The following is a 17,784-nucleotide window of genomic DNA, read 5'->3' on the forward strand; positions in this document are numbered from 1 at the left end:
GGCGGAACTTGACTGAGGATAGAAGACTTCGAATGAGCCGTCGTTGTTTTCTTTGTATCGTCTGTCTGGATGTTTTGTTGTCCCTTTTTTTGTATCACCTAACTGTCTGGATGTTTTGCATTCTGGTCCCATTTTGTATTTTATATATATATAGTTGTGTACGTACACTTTGGTCTATATATATATATAGATATATATATAGTAAGAATTTACAAAAAAACAAAAGACAAAGACGGGTGTGTAAACAACAAACAGATGTATTAGTTGAACGCTCAGGAAGTGTGAAAGTCTTTTATGTTTCAAGCCTACGCTCTTCGACAGAAAGGAACACAGAAATAAACAGAGAGAAAATAGAAAACGGTTTAGTGGCTAGCGATGTATATACATATATATATATATACACACACACACACACATATATATATATATATATATATATATATATATATACATATAAATATATATATGTATATATTTATAGATATATGTATATACATATATATATATATATATATACATATATATATATATATATATATATATATATATATATATATATATACACACACATACATATATATATATATATACATACATACATACATATACCTCCATCAACTATTCTGCCTATATGCCTGTGCACACCTTTGAATGCAGTGTATGCCAAAAGGTTTGCAAATCTAATGGAGGCCTGAAAAGATATTTTAAGATCCACAAAGATCAGAACCTGCCTGCAGCTCTTGGTGGTCCAAATCGAAGGTGCAATCTATGTGGGTGTCTTTTCAATACATTGTCTGGTTTAAAAAGCCACATCAGATGCCATGATGGTGGTGAGGTGTAGGTACAGGAGGTGGTCAAACTCTGCATAAGGAGTAGACACCCACCATATATATGTCACTGTGACCGACCAGGCTATCAGATGTTGCTACACATCGCTGGTCACAATGCACTTCGCATTGTTTTAGCCTTCAAACGACGCCACCCCGCTGGCTAAGCGAGCAGGCCAATAGAAGAAAGAGTGAGAGAAATTTGGGGTGAAAGAGTACAGCAGGGATCACCACCATCCCTTGCTGGAGCCTTGTGGAGCTTTAGGTATATTTTGCTCAATAAACACTCACAATGCCCGGTCTGGGAATTGAAATCGCGATCCAACGACGGTGAGTCCACTGGGCCATTGCGCCTCCACACACACATACACATATATATATATATTCTTTTTTCTTTTCTTTTATTCTTTTACTTGTTTCAGTCATTTGACTGCGGCCATGCTGGAGCATCGCCTTTAGTCGAACAACTTGACCCCGGGACTTATTCTTTTTGTAAGCCCAGTACTTATTCTATCGGGCTCTTTTTTGCCGAACCGCTAAGTGACGGGGACGTAAACACACCAGCATCGGTTGTCAAGCAATGCTAGGGGAACAAACACAGACATACAAACACACACACATACATATATATATATACATATATACGACAGGCTTCTTTCAGTTTCCGTCTACCAAATTCACTCACAAGGCATTAGTCAGCCCGGGGCTATAGCAGAAGATACTTGCCCAAGATGCCACGCAGTGGGACTGAACCCGGAACCATGTGGTTGGTTAGCAAGCTACTTACCACACAGCCACTCCTGCGCCTATATGTATATATATATATATACACAAGACATCATGAAAAAGAATGGAGAATTATACACCCCCAAAAACCTGTTTATTATGGTAGTATTCACAATACATTCACATGAAATCCCTGTCCAACACGTGTTTCTGCTGCTTAGGTGTCCTAATGTCCCTTGGAGTAAGAGTTCACAAACAACCTGCACCGGTATAACCTTGAATAAAGCTGCTTAGATCCGTATACCTTCGATGTACATGTACTGCAACTGAAACCACTGGATGCACATAAGTGCTACATTATTGGACATTAGGATGTCCATGCAGCAGAAACACATGTTGGACGGAAATTTAATGTGGATGTATAATGAATAACAGTGTAATAGGCGCAGGAGTGGCTGTGTGGTAAGTAGTTTGCAAACCAACCACATGGTTTCGGGTTCAGTCCCACTGCGTGGCATCTTGGGCAAGTATCTTCTGCTATAGCCACAGGCCGACAAATGCTTTGTGAGTGGATTTGGTAGACAGAAACTGAAAGAAGCCCGTCGTTTATATGTATATATATATATATGTATGTGTGTGTTTATGTGTCTGTGTTTGTCCAACTAGTATCGCTTGACAACCGATGCTGGTGTGTTTACGTCCCCGCCACTTAGCGGTTTGGCAAAAGAGACCGATAGAATAAGTACTGGGCTTACAAAGAATAAGTCCTGGGGTCAATTTGCTCAACTAAAGGCAGTGCTCCAGCATGGCCGCAGTCAAATGACTGAAACAAGTAAAAGATATATATATATATGTGACCATAACCTGTGGCCTATGCCAGTGGTGTATAACCAGCCCACTTATGAGTACCTTTCATTCATTGGACAATGAACTTAGTTTGTGAAGACCTGTTGAGGCAAGTGAAATCAAAATCACTGACGTGGCCGATGATAGTACAGCCTGATTGACCTTTGCGACAGTGGAACGTTAAAACCACCATCCAAGTGTGATCGTTGCCAGGGCCGCTGATTGGCTCCCATGCCGCTGGCATGTAAAAAGCACCATTCGAGCGTGATCATTGTCAGCATTGCCTTCCTGGCACGTGCCAGGAAGGCACAACATTTGAGCGTGGTCATTGCCAGTGCCGCCAGACTGGATCCCATGCAGGTGGCCCATGAAAAACACCTTTTGAGAATGGTTGTTGCCAGAACTACCTGACTGGCTCTCGTGCTGGTCGCACGTAAAGGCATCCACTACACTCTCAGAGTGGTTGGCATTAGGAAGGGCATCCAGCTGTAGAAACTTTGCCAGATCGATATTGGAACCTGGTGCAGCCTCCTGGCTTGCCAGTACTCAGTCAAACCGTCCAACCCATGCGAGCATGGAAAATAAAAGTTAAACAATGATGATGATGATATACATGAATATGTATATATGTATGTATATATATATACATATTGTTATATTTCGGAATGGTCATTTTGCCAGTTTAACCAATAAATGTATATATATACATACATATATATATATACACACACACATATATGTATGTGTATATATATATATATATATATGTATGTATGTATATGTATATGTAGATGCATGTATATGTGTGTATAGATATTTATACATATATGTATGAATGTGTATATATATATATACATACATACATCATATATATATATATAATGTATGTATACAAATGTAAATGCTGCACACAAACTTAAATAATAATGTATGTAACATTTTACAAATCCTCTTTGTATTTTGTTTCAAATTTTTCTCTTCTAAAAACTATATTTTATAGACATAGGTTTGACAAGAAATAATCGTATTATTCAGTAGAAATGCTTCACGTTCAGTTTGATTTCAGGGCAGAGCTTTACACACATTTAACTGTATCAAAAGGTAAAAGAACAGCCTGTTATCATTATCGTTTCATACATCTTTTATCTGTCTCTGTTTTATGAAATATTTTGAATAAATCATTGAAAAATCAATGTTTAATAATGGGGAAAACATTGGCTATAAAAACATGGCTTTTGTAATCGACCTTTAGGTAGAGAAATATGTGCAGAGGTGTTGATGATGGAAACTGAAGCTGAACATTAAACTACTTAACCATGTACATTCAATTGTCTTTTACAGGAAACAGGCTTATGGTTCAATTCTCTCTCCCTCTCTTTCTCTTTCTCCCCATATGTTTATTTATCTGTCTGTCTATCTATCTCTCTATATATCTATCTATCTACCTACCTACCTATCTATCTGTCTCTCTCTCTCTATCTACCTACCTACCTATCTATGTATTTGTTTGTCTGTCTCTCTCTCTCTCTACCTACCTATCTATCTATCTATCAATCTATCTATCTATCTACCTACCTATCTATCTATAATCTATATCTATATCTACATATATACATACACACAGATCAGTATGTCTGTTAGTATATACTATATATATATATATATATATAACTTGATATGATCGGTCTTTTAAATAACGATCTTATCCTTATTTAATATATCAATATATATATAAATAAATTTTTAAATGAATTGATCTGTGCAATGCCGTTCAACAACAAAAGCTCTCCATCTGGCGAGAGTAAAATATTGTTTTTTATGATCACCTCGCATGTATAAACCATGCTACTAATAGTTTCACGTACGTTCTTCAGGTGTGGACTATTTTACCAAACTAAGCAGTTTAAATAATGGACTGAACATAAAACAGCACAGTAACAAAAATAAATTAAGAAACATAGGAACATAACTCCCTTTACTCTGTTTTACTTGCTTCAGTCTTTTGATTGCGGCCATGCTGGAGCACCGCCCTCAGGACTTAGTCTTTGCAAGCCTAGTACTTATTCCATTGGTCTCTAAGTTGCGGGGACGTAAACACACCACCATTGGTTGTCAAGCGATGCTAGTGGGACAAACACAGACACACAAACATATATATGTATGTATATATATATATATATATGTGTGTGTGTGTGTGTGTATATTTCGGATGGTGCTTTTTACATGGTATGTAAAAAGCACCATCTGATCGTGGCCATTTGCCAGCCTCGTCTGGCACCTGTGCAGGTGGCGCGTAAAAAGCACCCACTACACTCACGGAGTGGTTGTGGTTAGGAAGGGCATCCAGCTGTAAAAACACTGCCAGATCAGACTGGGCCTGGTGCAGCCTTCTGGCTTCCCAGACCCCAGTTGAACCGTCCAACCCATGCTAGCATGGAAAACGGACGTTAAACGATGATGATGATGATATATATGAATATATATATATATATATAATGTGGTAATTTAGCAAAAATCAACATGTATCAATATACACACACGTGTACAGGTATGCATACCTTAACAGGTGAAAACTCAATTTTCATCTCTTCTTAGATTTGACCCCTTACATATCATGAAGGGAGCAAGACTCAGCTTTGAAGAAGGGAAATTCATTCTAAACTGGAACTAGAAGTTTGAAAATGCAGTTGAAGTGTAAAGACAGTTTAAGAAGGTGTTAAAACTGACTTACCTGTGGCTTACCATCACTCGAATTAGGAAAGAGTTTTGAAGCAGATGGAACTGTTCAGAATGTTCTGGAAGACCACAGATATCCACAAGCCACACAAAGCAAGAAAGAGTATGAGAAACAAATTGTCAAGGTTCAAGAAAACTTATTTGTCAAGAAAATTGTGAGAGGAATTTCAAAAGCAAGAATCCATTGCATTCTGAAATGTTGTCATTGAAAAAGTTAATTTCCAAGAATAGTCCATGACTCCCATAAAGATGATCCGGACTGACAAGCGGTGATTTTGTGAGAGGTAATTGGTAAGTTGTGTAGAAGAGTTAATAGAGTCTCCGGATCTGGAAGAAGTGACCTGTGTTCACTGTAATTTATATACCTTTTTGACCTTTAATGGGACACCTTTGACACATTTTTAGTCACCGAAATAAATATTCAAGAGAGGAGTGGATTTGATCTCAAAACCTCCCAAAGACTGTTTGCTCAATCATGTCACAGCTGCACCCAGTGACAGATGATTGAGCCATTTAATGTAAATGAGTATCCATATATTATAGAGGAACATCAAATTAATTAACCGGGAGTTACTGTGTAGTGTGGCTCATCATCAGAAAGATTAATTAGGCCATTCAATTATAACGATGCTGTGACTGCTTCCATTTTCTTGAACTTACTGTGATAGACTGTCAAGCGAAGGCACTGAAAAGGACTTTGAACATTTCCAGCAAAAAAGGGTACCTCCATAGTATTGGGTCTTGAGATTTTGTCAATGTGCAGGAGCGGCTGTGGTAAGTAGCTTGCTTACCAACCACATGGTTCCGGGTTCAGTCCCACTGCGTGGCATCATGGGCAAGTGTCTGCTGCTATAGCCCCGGGCCGACAAATGCCTTGTGAGTGGATTTGGTAGACGGAAACTGAAAGAAGCCTGTCGTTTATATGTATATATATGTGTGTGTGTGTGTGTCTGTGTTTGTCCCCCTAGCATTGCTTGACAACCGATGCTGGTGTGTTTACGTCCCCGTCACTTAGCGGTTCGGCAAAAGGGACCGATAGAATAAGTACTGGGCTTACAAAGAATAAGCCCCGGGGTCAATTTTCTCGACTAAAGGCGGTGCTCCAGCATGGCCGCAGTCAAATGACTGAAACAAGTAACAGAGTAAGTGGATTAGATGAAGAGGCTTAGTAGAGTACCTTCCATGGGCACCAGATCTTGCACCACAAGGCTTTTTATGGGGATACTTAAAAAGACAAAGTTTATGATACAAAACTAGCAAGAGTCAACAAATTGAGGGCAGCCATTGAAGAACAAAGTACACAAATCGTGAACGAAATGTTTCTTGATGCTTGCAATTCCACTGCTTTGCTTTATCAGAAGTACCTGCTCCAGAAGGGCCATCAGTTTGAAAACAAGCATTTGTATGAAAATTAAAATCTGTCTGTAAGTTCTATTGAATTTTGAAAATGAAATGTAGTTTAACTCTTTAGTGTTCACATTATTCTACCAAAATTAATCTTTTATCCAAATTGTTTTGAACTAATCAGGCATTACCTTGTAGCTTTGAGATTTTGATGAGGTAGCTGTTAATTTTTAAAACGACATTGTAGGGTTGGTGTGAGAGACCAGATATAGCCAGTTTGAACATAAAACGGGCAGAATACTTTTGGCCGGATATGGGGGCCGGTTTAAATGCTAAAGGGTTAATAAACACTGACTTTATAATCATTCACTGCATCTGCAGGGGGGAAGGGAAGGCGTGGCCTGTGTAGAGAGGAGCTTTCTCCGTCCGGGTTGCGGATCCGTGGAACAAGCTGCCAGACGAGATGGTGAAGATGCCGACGACCGCTTTGTTCAAAGTCTCCCTTGACCTCAAGTGGCCTGAACTCTTTACATGAACACCACCCTGTACTTAATTCCATGTCCCTCTACATGGCCTTGCTTTTTGCTTTTGAGCCAAAAATTAACTAACTAACTAACTGACTGACTTTATAATCATTCACTGCATCTGCATGGGGGGCAAGGGGGGGGGATGCAGCCAGTGCATATATACACACACACAGATTTGGGTATACAAAAAGAGAAAAAAAAAACAATTAAAAATAAGTCAACACATGGAGTAGAATTAATTTATTCGTTCAAAGCCGATGGAACGAATGTTATACAAGCAAAAAACTGAGTAGCAGAAAGATGAAAGTTAAAGTCAATAATAATAATAATAATAATAATAATATAATGATAATAATAATAATAATAACAGGTTACATAGGCAGGCACGGTAGCTCAGATTTATATAGAGGAGAGGGAGTGGGGTGGGGTGGGGGAGGAGGAGGAGGTAAGAAGTCCTGACAAGCCAAGCTGCCCTTTTTCTAATAAAAAAGTGAATAAGCGATATGAACTGGTAGAAACGACTTGGAAGATGATATCGGAGGGGATTGGAGGAGGGTGGGGTGGGGTGAAAGTGGGGGCGGGGGAGGGGGTTAGTCGAGGGACAAACATTTGGATTAACAAAAAAGATTTTTTTTTTCTTTCAAATTCTAATTGTTCATTTGGCACATCTTCGTTAGACACAGAAACAGGCACTGTCCATCATCATCGTACAGATTATTGTCGCAACCATTAGTCATCATCACTCGTCATCACCGTCACCATCATCATCATCATCATCACCATTCACATTTTAAAAATCATTTCAAGTTTGTTCGTTCTTCCTGTTTTTGTTGTTGTAAATCTTTTCTTCGTGGCCAACAGTTAAATCGAAGACACAGACTCACAGACAGACGGGGAAAAGAAAGACAACAACAAAACAAAAAGTAAAAAAAAAGAAAAACAAGTAAATAAATAGAAGAAAATCTGTCAACTTTGTCATTGTGTGACACGTAGGGGTGGGACAGTTCTTCAAATTTACAGATTAGCATAATTAGTGACAACTGGCTGGTTGAACAGGGAGGGAGGTACTTTTGCTTGCCTTTAGTGTCTGCCTTAACCTAGTGAATCTAGGATTGAAGGCTTTCCGGCTGTGACCATCTTGTCATCCTATATTATCCTATGTATAGATAGAGTGTTTTGAGATAGAGCTGGTTAGTGATACTCCCATTCTGGTCTGCTAAATGAAAAGTCAGTGATGACACTGGGTCGAATACTGCAAGAACTGGACTGTGTCCAGCCCTGAACACAAACCCAAAACAGCTTATCTAAAGGCTAATTCTGTTCAACAAGCTGTGAATAGCTACCATGAGGAAGTACAAACCTCCATTAGCCAAAAGAGAAAGATGTTAACTTTTCCATGGGTCTAGGTCAGAGAGAGAGAGAGAGTTTCATAGCCATTGTATGCCTCCTAGCATACCTGTAGGTAACTGGACCTGAGGATTAGCTAAACAGGTTTTATGTGTGTAACGAGGTATGTAATAAACATTGTTTAACTTTGAAACATATGTAGTTTCTATTTACCTTTTCCATTCATTACTCTATTGGATATATATATATATATATATATATTCATATATATTCAGAGATGTACATGCCCAGCAAGTGATTTGATCTGTGCTGAAGCTAAAACAATTACAGTGTGGAAGATGTATGGTTTTGAAAGCTATGTGCCTCCCACTCTATAATTATATAGTGGTAGGAAGCTTCCTTCCAAACCAAATGGTTCCAGGTTCAGTCCCACACCAGGGCACTTTGGACAATTGTTTTCTACTATAACCTTAGGTCGACCAAAGCCTTGTGAGTGGATTTGGTAGACAGAAACTGAAAGAAGCTTTTCATATCTCTCTCTCTCTCTCTCTCTATATATATATATATATATATGCATATATGTGTGCAGATGTCTTTGTGTCCTGTTTGTACCCCATCACTGCTTGAGAGCTGGTGTTGATGTGTTTATGTCCCCATAACTTAGCGTTTCGTCAAAAGCAACTGATAGAATTGTACCAGGATTAAAAAATAAAAAGTACCGGAGTCAATTCCTTCGATTAAAAGTTCAAAGCAGAACCCCAGAACAGCTGCAGTCTAATGACTGAAATGAATAAACGAATATATACATTCACACATAATTACATTACGCGTGTGAGTGCACCAGTGCAAACTGGTGCGTCGAGTTCCTTTACGGCAAAGTGTAAAATCTTATCAATCTGATAAATAGAGGTTGATAAAACGAGTTCTGGGGATGATACGATCGAGTGAAAATCTTCCAAGATGGTGCCCCAGCTTGGCCACAGTACAATGACTGAAACCAATAGCAGAAACAAAAAATAACCTATACATACACATAACACACAGACTACATATATATATATATATATATAATATATATATATATATATATAATATATATATATATATATATGTATGTATGTATGTATATATAATTTACAAGATAAGGGCAAAAGAAAAATTCTAATGCCAGATACGCCGAAACAAATTTTATGCTATATCAATTATAAATAGATTAGTCTTCAACTTCCGGATTCTATCACTCTGTGAAAGTTTCTAGTTCAAATCACACGTGTCTCGAGGTGCGCCGAAGATTTTCCTATTTTGGATATATTTGGGGTACTTAAGTCTGCTCGGGACTTGGTGCTTGCTTCTTCCGTGGGTATGAATAAGTATTTCACTTATATCTCGCGTATGTGCTGCTGAAGAGGGGAAAATTTCTTGTGAATTAACCCCGAAATTGGACCAATACGGTAATAACGAATTTTTTAGAGATTTCTATCGGTTTGTTTCGAGACGCATAAATTTAATAGTTATCGACAATTTTTTTGTTTTGGCGTATCAGGCATTAGAATTTTTCTTTTGCCCTTATCTTGTAAATTATGTATAAATTTTACCTTTAAAGGCTTTTTTTAATATGCTGGCCATTGATAAAATTTTTTTTCCCGAAAATTTTTTTATCCTATATCAATTATATGTATGTATATATATATATACATATATATATATATATATACACACACACATATACAAAGAAAAAGGAGGTAGTCAGAATTTTGGATAAACATTTATTATTTGGAGAATTGCCTGATAATTATCTGAAATAAGATGTAAGCACCAAATAAATAATTATCCAAAATTTTGACATCTTCCTTTTTCTTTATACACAAAATTTATACACCACTCAAAATAATCTATACATACACACATATATACACACACACATATACATACATACATACATATATACACACACACTCATATATGTGTATATACACACATATACATTTATATATGTAGATTGTCAGAAGTTACAAAGTGATTCACAGGAAGAGAGTTTTGTGTATACCACTTATCCTACACACACACACACACACACAGAGGCAGATGGCAAACGTACACACACGTCTGTTTGCATTTTTAGCTCTGACTTGGATTCATTTAAAAAAGTTAAGCTGCAAAGAAGTTTTGGTTGAGGGGGGGAACTTCGTTGGGGTGGGGTGGGGGGACGTGGAAATGTTCTGTACAAAATATAAAGGGCCCACCAGGACCCTACTTTTAAAAATGAGATGGGAAGAGAAGCAAGGGATGGCTGCCTCAACTTCACGCTTTTGGAGACTTGTTTTTGTGAAATAATGTCCTGACAGTGATGTGGTGGTGGTGACGGTGGTGGTGATAACGAGTACTAATGAAATAATTAACACACATAATTAATAAAGTGTTTCAAGAAAAATATCTGTGTTGAAAAAGAAATTAAGAAAAAAAAAAAAGGGTCTCTGAAGACTGGGAGAGGCATGCTAGCTTTAGGGATTTGAACAGATGATGAAGGGGCCAGAATATATGAGAAAATGGGAGATTTAAAGAAGATTAAATAGCAGAGATATTAAACTTAACCCCTTCACAATCCACAATTAATTAAAGGGCCAATACATAATGAGGGTCCAGTTAACGATTAGCAGATGTTTTACACACACATGCACAAACTGTAGAAGATTCTAGTTTAATCACTGGATAATTTCTCCAGATAAAATTGTAGTTTTGGTGAATTGTACAACTGGGGTTGAGTGTCTTGTTTAAGGGCACAACCTCCTGAATGATGCCCTTGTTTAATCCACTCAACCACTGTACAGTAGGTCCCCACAAATCTTATTTACTGTTTGTGGCTTTAATTGACCCCTTTAAATATATAAATCTTCAACTAAACCCAGATGCAGTGACTCCCAACATAGACGGATGTCCCAAGAACCCTTCATTCGCAATGGAGAAGTGTTTCCAGCATGCAACCCAATTCTGAATGGAATGGAAATTTGCTCTCAAGAAGATTTTTCCTTGAGGGAGACTGTCCTCAGGGCCAAGAGCTCTCCAGAAGTTTTAAACCCCAAATCAACACAAAATGAAACCATTTTACAACAGGATTTCTGTCTTTTGAGGTAGCCATAGCAACAACCAAGATTCCAGCATCAACATGGGAAATGTAGATAATTCTCAAATCTTGAAGGGTCATTAAGGGTCAATGTTTATCTCTTGCTTTTCAGGAGAGAAGTGATTGATATTTATTTAGCCACTTACCAGACATAACTGAGGCAATGGAGATTAACACCAGATCTCCTGGGAATATTACCTGTGAGAGGCTGGCGTCTTATCCAGGAAGGGATTTATCTCTCATCTCCCCAGTGGCGTTTCTGCTCGAAGCATTTAATCTATATTACCTCAGCTCCTGACAGCTAGACAAACTGTGGTAATGTGTTCTGTCCAGAAATACAACAGACTAAACTCAATACCTCCCTGTATTGGCAACTTATTACCCTAACCACTTAGCCACCTCACTTTTACATTTGGACACGAATAAGAGGAGTCAGTGAGGGTGCAAAACAGGAACAGGGTGGAGAAATAAGACAACTGTATGCCTGAGAGGTCGTTGTTTAATGCAAGGTTAGCCATGGTCCAGTAGACCTATAATCAATCTAATGTTTGGGGAATTTGGTAGATGGAACCAACACGGAAGCTCATTGCCTGTAGAACTAATAACCGTTATGGTTCCACACTATTCATTGAGGCCATGACCGTCCCATGTCCCTTTCCTTTTTAAAGACAGAAGAGTGTCATGAATGACATTTGACTGCTGTTTCCAGCAAGTCAAATGATCACTCAGTGCCACTGATGGGCATAAGTTTGCTCGAGTTGAAGGGGTCACACGCAGACAATGGTATTAAACATCATTATCGTTGGGAAATCACAGCTTACAGGGAAATCTACCCTGGTCTTAATCCATACCCTCAGCAAGACATAGGAGACCCAGAGGAAGTTATAAGGGACTTACAAGAAGTTAGTTTCAAGGATCAGATTAAAACTATAAGGTCAGAGAATCCCAAGAAACAGGTCATCAGTGTGTACTGGTCCTTGAGAAGGGTTAACACATCACACAAATCCCTAAGACCCTGACAGTAACTTCTGTCCCCGTTAGATATTCCAAGCTTTTATTTCCCCTCATTTCACTGTAGTCGGACCCTTAAAAGGGTTGACATGCCACATGAATCTTGCGTAAAGTCTAGCAGGACAGGGACTTCTTTCCCTTCCAGTCATTCAAAGTCAGTTCTCCCTGACTGTGGTTTTCATTAGACATCAGGTAGGGACCGGGAAAGGGAGGACGTCGTTAATCAGCTTATCCACATCGTTTTAATTAGATGACAAATTAATTGCTATGTTTAATTGTTCAATGATTTTAACGTCGACATTCAGAACCCTGGACAAACATTGTCATCGACACAGCCTGGCCAGAGATACAAACATCAGTTCAAATTAGTCAGTAGAGTAAATAGACTAGTGTAGTAGTAGTAGTCGGTATGGTACAGGGGTTATAGTACTGTACAGTATAGAAGTAGTAGTGCTGTAGAGTGAAGTTATAGTAGAGTTGTGGAGTACAGTCTGTAGAATATAGTAGTACTGTACGGTACGGGACTGTACTGGCAATAATAGTGTCCAACATAAAACTGTTTGCTGCAACAATAGTTTCTCTCTTGAACCATGGGATTACCGTAGCAGTAGAGTGTGGTGTGGTCAGTGTAGCCATGTGTTGTGGTTTTGGTAGTGGCGTGCATCATAATGTTGTGTGATTATGGCTGGGAGTGTGGGCTATAGTATGGTTACTGCAGTAGTGTGTGTTGTTATTGTAGCAGTGTTGGTTACTGTAGTGGTGCGTTGTAGCACACCGTGGCCACTGTAGCAGTATGGTGTATAGTGTAGTTGCTGTAGTAGTATGTGTTGTAGTGTTGCTACTCTGCCAATGTACACTTGTCAAGTAGTTCACGATGTAGCTACTGTGGTAGTATATATATGTACATATATAATGTTTCGTAAGTGTGGTGTCCCACAGTTAGCCACCGCAACAGTATAGCATGTGTGATATGTTGCACTATGTCACTACTGCAGCACAGTTTAGGATGTAGTATATGGTGTGCAGTGTATCGCAACAGTATGCAACATAGTGTTCAGTTCGTTGCACCATGTGACAACTGCTGCAACGGTATAAAGTGTGTGGGGTTTCATCAGAATGCAACTAACAGAGGTGCAGGTTTGGGTTGCATGTTGTGTGCACTGCGGCTATTGGGTGCCGCAGCAGTCTGTAAGAGAGGTTGTAACAATGATGCATCTTACTGCATCATGGATTGTATGTTGTGTGTAGCTTCTTGTGTTTCCATCTTTGGTTGGTCGACTGCGTAGCCCTGCGCGTTGGCCCAACCCGCGGTCCAGCCGGCGATTTGAAAGCCAGCCGGCCAGGTGAAGTGGTTGGCGTTGGCCATCACAGTCGGCTGCTGCAGCACCATTTGATGCGAGTAATCCGTCGGCATGGAAGCTGGGCTGACAAATGTCGAGGGGATCGTTTGTGCCATTAGGGGCTGCCTCAGTGCAGTCACCACCGGCTGGGAAATCACCTGGTGCACATTTGGTGGCACTTGTTGATGCTGTTGCTGCTGTTGATGGTGATGGTGGTGGTGTTGCTGTGGGCTTGGCTGCTGCAGCGGTGAGCTCGACATTATGGGCGAAGCCTGGGGTTCCTGTTGCTGCATCATCTGCTGCGGCTGCTGCGGTTGCTCTTGATGCATAATCTGTTGCTGCTGGTCTTGTGAGTGCATCATCTGCTGTTGCTGTTGTTGTTGCTGCTGCTGGTCCTGTGGGTGCATAATCTGTTGCTGTTGTTCTTGTGCGTGCATAATTTGTTGCTGTTGGTCCTGGGGGTGCATAATCTGCTGCTGCTGTTGGTCTTGCTGCAGCTCGTGTTGCTGCTGCTGCAGCATGTGTTGCTGTTGCATCATCTGTTGCTGCTGTTGTTGTTGATGGTGCTGCTGATGCTGTTGCTGCTGCTGCTCTTGCATCATCTGCTGTTCCTCCTGTTTCAACAACTTGTGCTGCTGCTGCTGTTGTTGTTGTTGCTGCTGCTGTTGTTCCCGTGATCGGTGTGGAGACTGCGATGAAGACGACGTCGACGAGGGTGACGTCGGTGCATCACCAGCATGCATCTTTACGCCGGCGACACGCTGCAGCTCCTCCGGGGACATCTTCACATCTGCCGACTCCTCCTCCTCCCCCTGGCTGCTGTACTCAACCTTCACCTCGGGCAGACACTCCGGGTTGCTGTCTCTGCGGACATGGTGGTGGTGGTGATGATGATGGTGTGGATGCGGGTGCTGATGAAGGTGGGGATGGTGGTGATGATGGTGGTGGTGATGGTGATGTGGATGTGGGTGCGGATGATGAGGATGGTGGTGGTGGTGATGATGGTGGTGGTGATGGTGGTGGGGCAGCTTGGTTTGGTTGTGGTGGTTGCACCCGGCATTCGGTGCACCGTTGTTGTTGTTGTTGCAGTTATGGCTCTCGGCGTTGCAGCCGTGATTATCTGCATTGCAGCTGTGGTTATCGGTTCCGCAGTTGTGATTATCTGTGTTGCATCCGTGGTTATCAACCCCACAGCTGCTGTTGTCAGCCACGCCCACGCACGCGACGGCAGCCCCAGCTGGGGCACCCGCAATGTGAGTACGCTCGTGCTTGGTAAGATGGTCCTTACGTGAGTACGCCTTCGAGCACGTTGTGCACTGAAACGGTTTCTCCCCGCTGTGTGTGCGCTGGTGCTTCTTTAAGTGGTCCTTCCTGGAGAATGCTTTGCTACAAACGCCACACTGGAAGGGCCTCTCCCCTGTATGGGTCCGCTGGTGTTTATTCAGATGATCCTTACGTGAAAAGGTCTTCTGACAAACTCCACACAAATACAGTTTCTCTCGCACCATAAATGCAGAGCGCCGAGAGCGAGAGGTGCGCCGTTTGCCAGTGCTGTTACTTCCACCCACCCTGTAGTTCTTGTCAGTGTCATCATCGTCTTCTTCCCCTTCGCCAGACTCAAAGGTGTCGTTGTGGTGTACCCTCTCATGATTCTTCAAACGGTCCCTCTGAGAGAACGATTTCTCGCAGAACGAACAACCGTACGGCCTCTCGCCGGTGTGCGTACGCTCGTGGTTCTTCAGCTTGTCGCGCTGTGCGAACGCTTTACCGCACTCCTGGCAGTAGAAGTGCTTCTCGGCCTCGGGGGCCTGCTGGTGCCGGGTCAGGTACGCTCGCAATGTGAAACCTTTGCGACACACTTCGCATCGGTAGGGCTTCTTGTTGGCGCTGCTGTCGCCCATCTCGATGATCTGCTTGGGTGGCTGTAATAGCACTGGTGCCTCCTCTTCAGGGTGACCATTCTGATGTGCTGTGTACATCACTGCTTCTTCCGAATTGTGTGGCATTTTAGATCAAACTACTCATAAATATATATAAATATAACTAAAGACTGGTATTGTTGTAGATGTATTGTTGTCTGGCATTTGATATGTAATAATTATTGTTGTTGTTGTTGTTGTTGTTGTCTTAATTAGGGTTCTTTTCTTATTTCCTTCTTCTCTGTGCACTCATTTAAGGGCCAGGCCACTGCCATCTATTTGCTCTGCTTGGATAAAATAAATCTGCTTCAACACATGCCTACATACAGAGCGACAAAGGTAGGAAGATAGTCCTTGCAGTAAATATGTTTATACAAACGGTAGCAGCACCAAAGTGTTGTTTTTGATGCTATTTTCTCGATTGTCTATTTTTCCTTCATGGCAACAGGATCTATCGTTGCACAGGGAAACCGAAGAACTGTCAACAGGATGTGACAGGAATAACAACACCAACAACAATGATGATGAAAGCAAAAGATGGTTAGTGTTTCTTCAAGTTGTCATCACGAGGTGACGATGAAGAAGAGTTGAAGATAGAATTTCTGGCAGGTCCACTGTGGAATCCAAATGCTTTATCTTCCATGAAGTGGGTGAGGACAGTGAGACATCTGAAAATAAAGCAAAGAATAAATGTCAGAACCAAGAAAGATAACAGAAAGAAACTGTAAAATTTGTTAACAACGACAACAACAACATGGTTTGGTACTTAATGATTTTGTTAATTGCTTCAACCCAAACCAACCAAAGCATGACCAGAGATTAACACTTTTGCTACCAAATTTCTATAGAAATTATATTCTTTGTTTCAATTAACGTTGAAAATAACGAAGAATTCAATGAAATAACTTCGTCGTAATTAAGCCTTTAGCATTTGGATGATTCTGTCAAATGTATGGCTCCTTTATTCAAATTGTTTTCTGTTAATCAAGCATTACAATGTAGCTTTGAGATTTTGACGAGGTGATTGTTTACTTATCGAATGACATTGTAGGATAGGTCTGAGAGGCCAGATCCAGCCAGTTTCAGCAAAAAATCAGGTAAAACATTTGGACTGGGTATGGATGGTCTAAATGCTAAACGGTCAAGCTGGTGTCTGGAACATAAATTAACAGGAAATTCTGGTGTAAAGCTTTAATTTATATTATTTTCAAACAGAAAGTTGGTGCCATAGAGAATGTGCCAGAAGCATTTCACGGTCTCCCTCTCACTGTTTTCCTCATGATTTAATCTTTGTGCCTTAGAACAGGTCATTGTTGTGAAGATCAAACATCCATCTATCTATTCTATTATTGAAATATTCATAACTGAATTCCCAAATTTCTTTGTAAAATTTTGTAACGATGTGTTCGCCCTGATGCAGTACCCGGCAGTGGCTCTCATGGCTTCTCATCTTAACTGATTGGAAGTGTTATCATGTACATTGTTTTGTCTTGGTGTAAAAGATGGGCTACAGTAAATATTCTGCTCAATACCACAGATTTGCTTGTCGGTTGTTTGATCTTAACCAGTTGAGCATGTCCCTTAGTGGCTGACGATATGTGCATCTCTGACCACGAGCAGAAGTAGTGGGGGAGCATCATAGCCATGTGTTGAAAGGAATTCTTGGGGGTTTGGATAATTCACCTCTGGAAACATGGGTGTTTCATTCAACATCCTTAAACAACCCTTATTCAGGGACCTTTTGAGTGGGATGGGTTACTCGACAAGAAGAAAATTCTAACCGGGCCCCACCTGCAAGGTCATGTGCTGTTTATCTTGATATGAGATCACCATGTCGCGCACATGTGGCTGTGATGCATGTGCATTAAAGTTATGATGCTGATGATGATGATGAGTGCACAGACACAGATTCTAGGATCTGAATGTCAGGCTGGTAAGAATTCAGATGATGTGTGTGTGCGCACGCGCATGCATACATGCATGTGTATGTATAAATATAAATGGTAGTCTCTCAAATGCAGGAAGGACAGTTCAGCCATT

General features: G+C 40.6%; 1 protein-coding gene across 6 annotated transcripts in view; it reads right to left on the reverse strand.

Moving 5' to 3' along the window:
• Positions 1–11,307: 11,307 nt before the first annotated feature.
• LOC115219442 (zinc finger protein 252-like) overlaps positions 11,308–17,784 on the reverse strand; it is a 30,219-nt gene continuing 23,742 nt past the window's right edge. For 3 of the 6 annotated variants that reach the window (XM_036509330.1, XM_036509328.1, XM_036509329.1), the window contains 2 exons: positions 14,462–16,412; positions 11,308–14,417 (listed from right to left, as the gene is read on the reverse strand). In XM_036509330.1, the coding sequence (XP_036365223.1) occupies positions 13,652–14,417; positions 14,462–15,831 (2,136 nt within the window). In that variant the 5' untranslated portion in view covers positions 15,832–16,412 and the 3' untranslated portion in view covers positions 11,308–13,651. Of the gene's footprint in view, positions 16,413–17,784 lie in introns of all 6 variants that reach the window. The other 3 variants (XM_036509332.1, XM_036509331.1, XM_029789606.2) reach the window with 3 other exon arrangements.

The sequence above is a fragment of the Octopus sinensis genome, linkage group LG14, assembly GCF_006345805.1.
Source record: "Octopus sinensis linkage group LG14, ASM634580v1, whole genome shotgun sequence".
Taxonomy (NCBI): domain Eukaryota; kingdom Metazoa; phylum Mollusca; class Cephalopoda; order Octopoda; family Octopodidae; genus Octopus; species Octopus sinensis.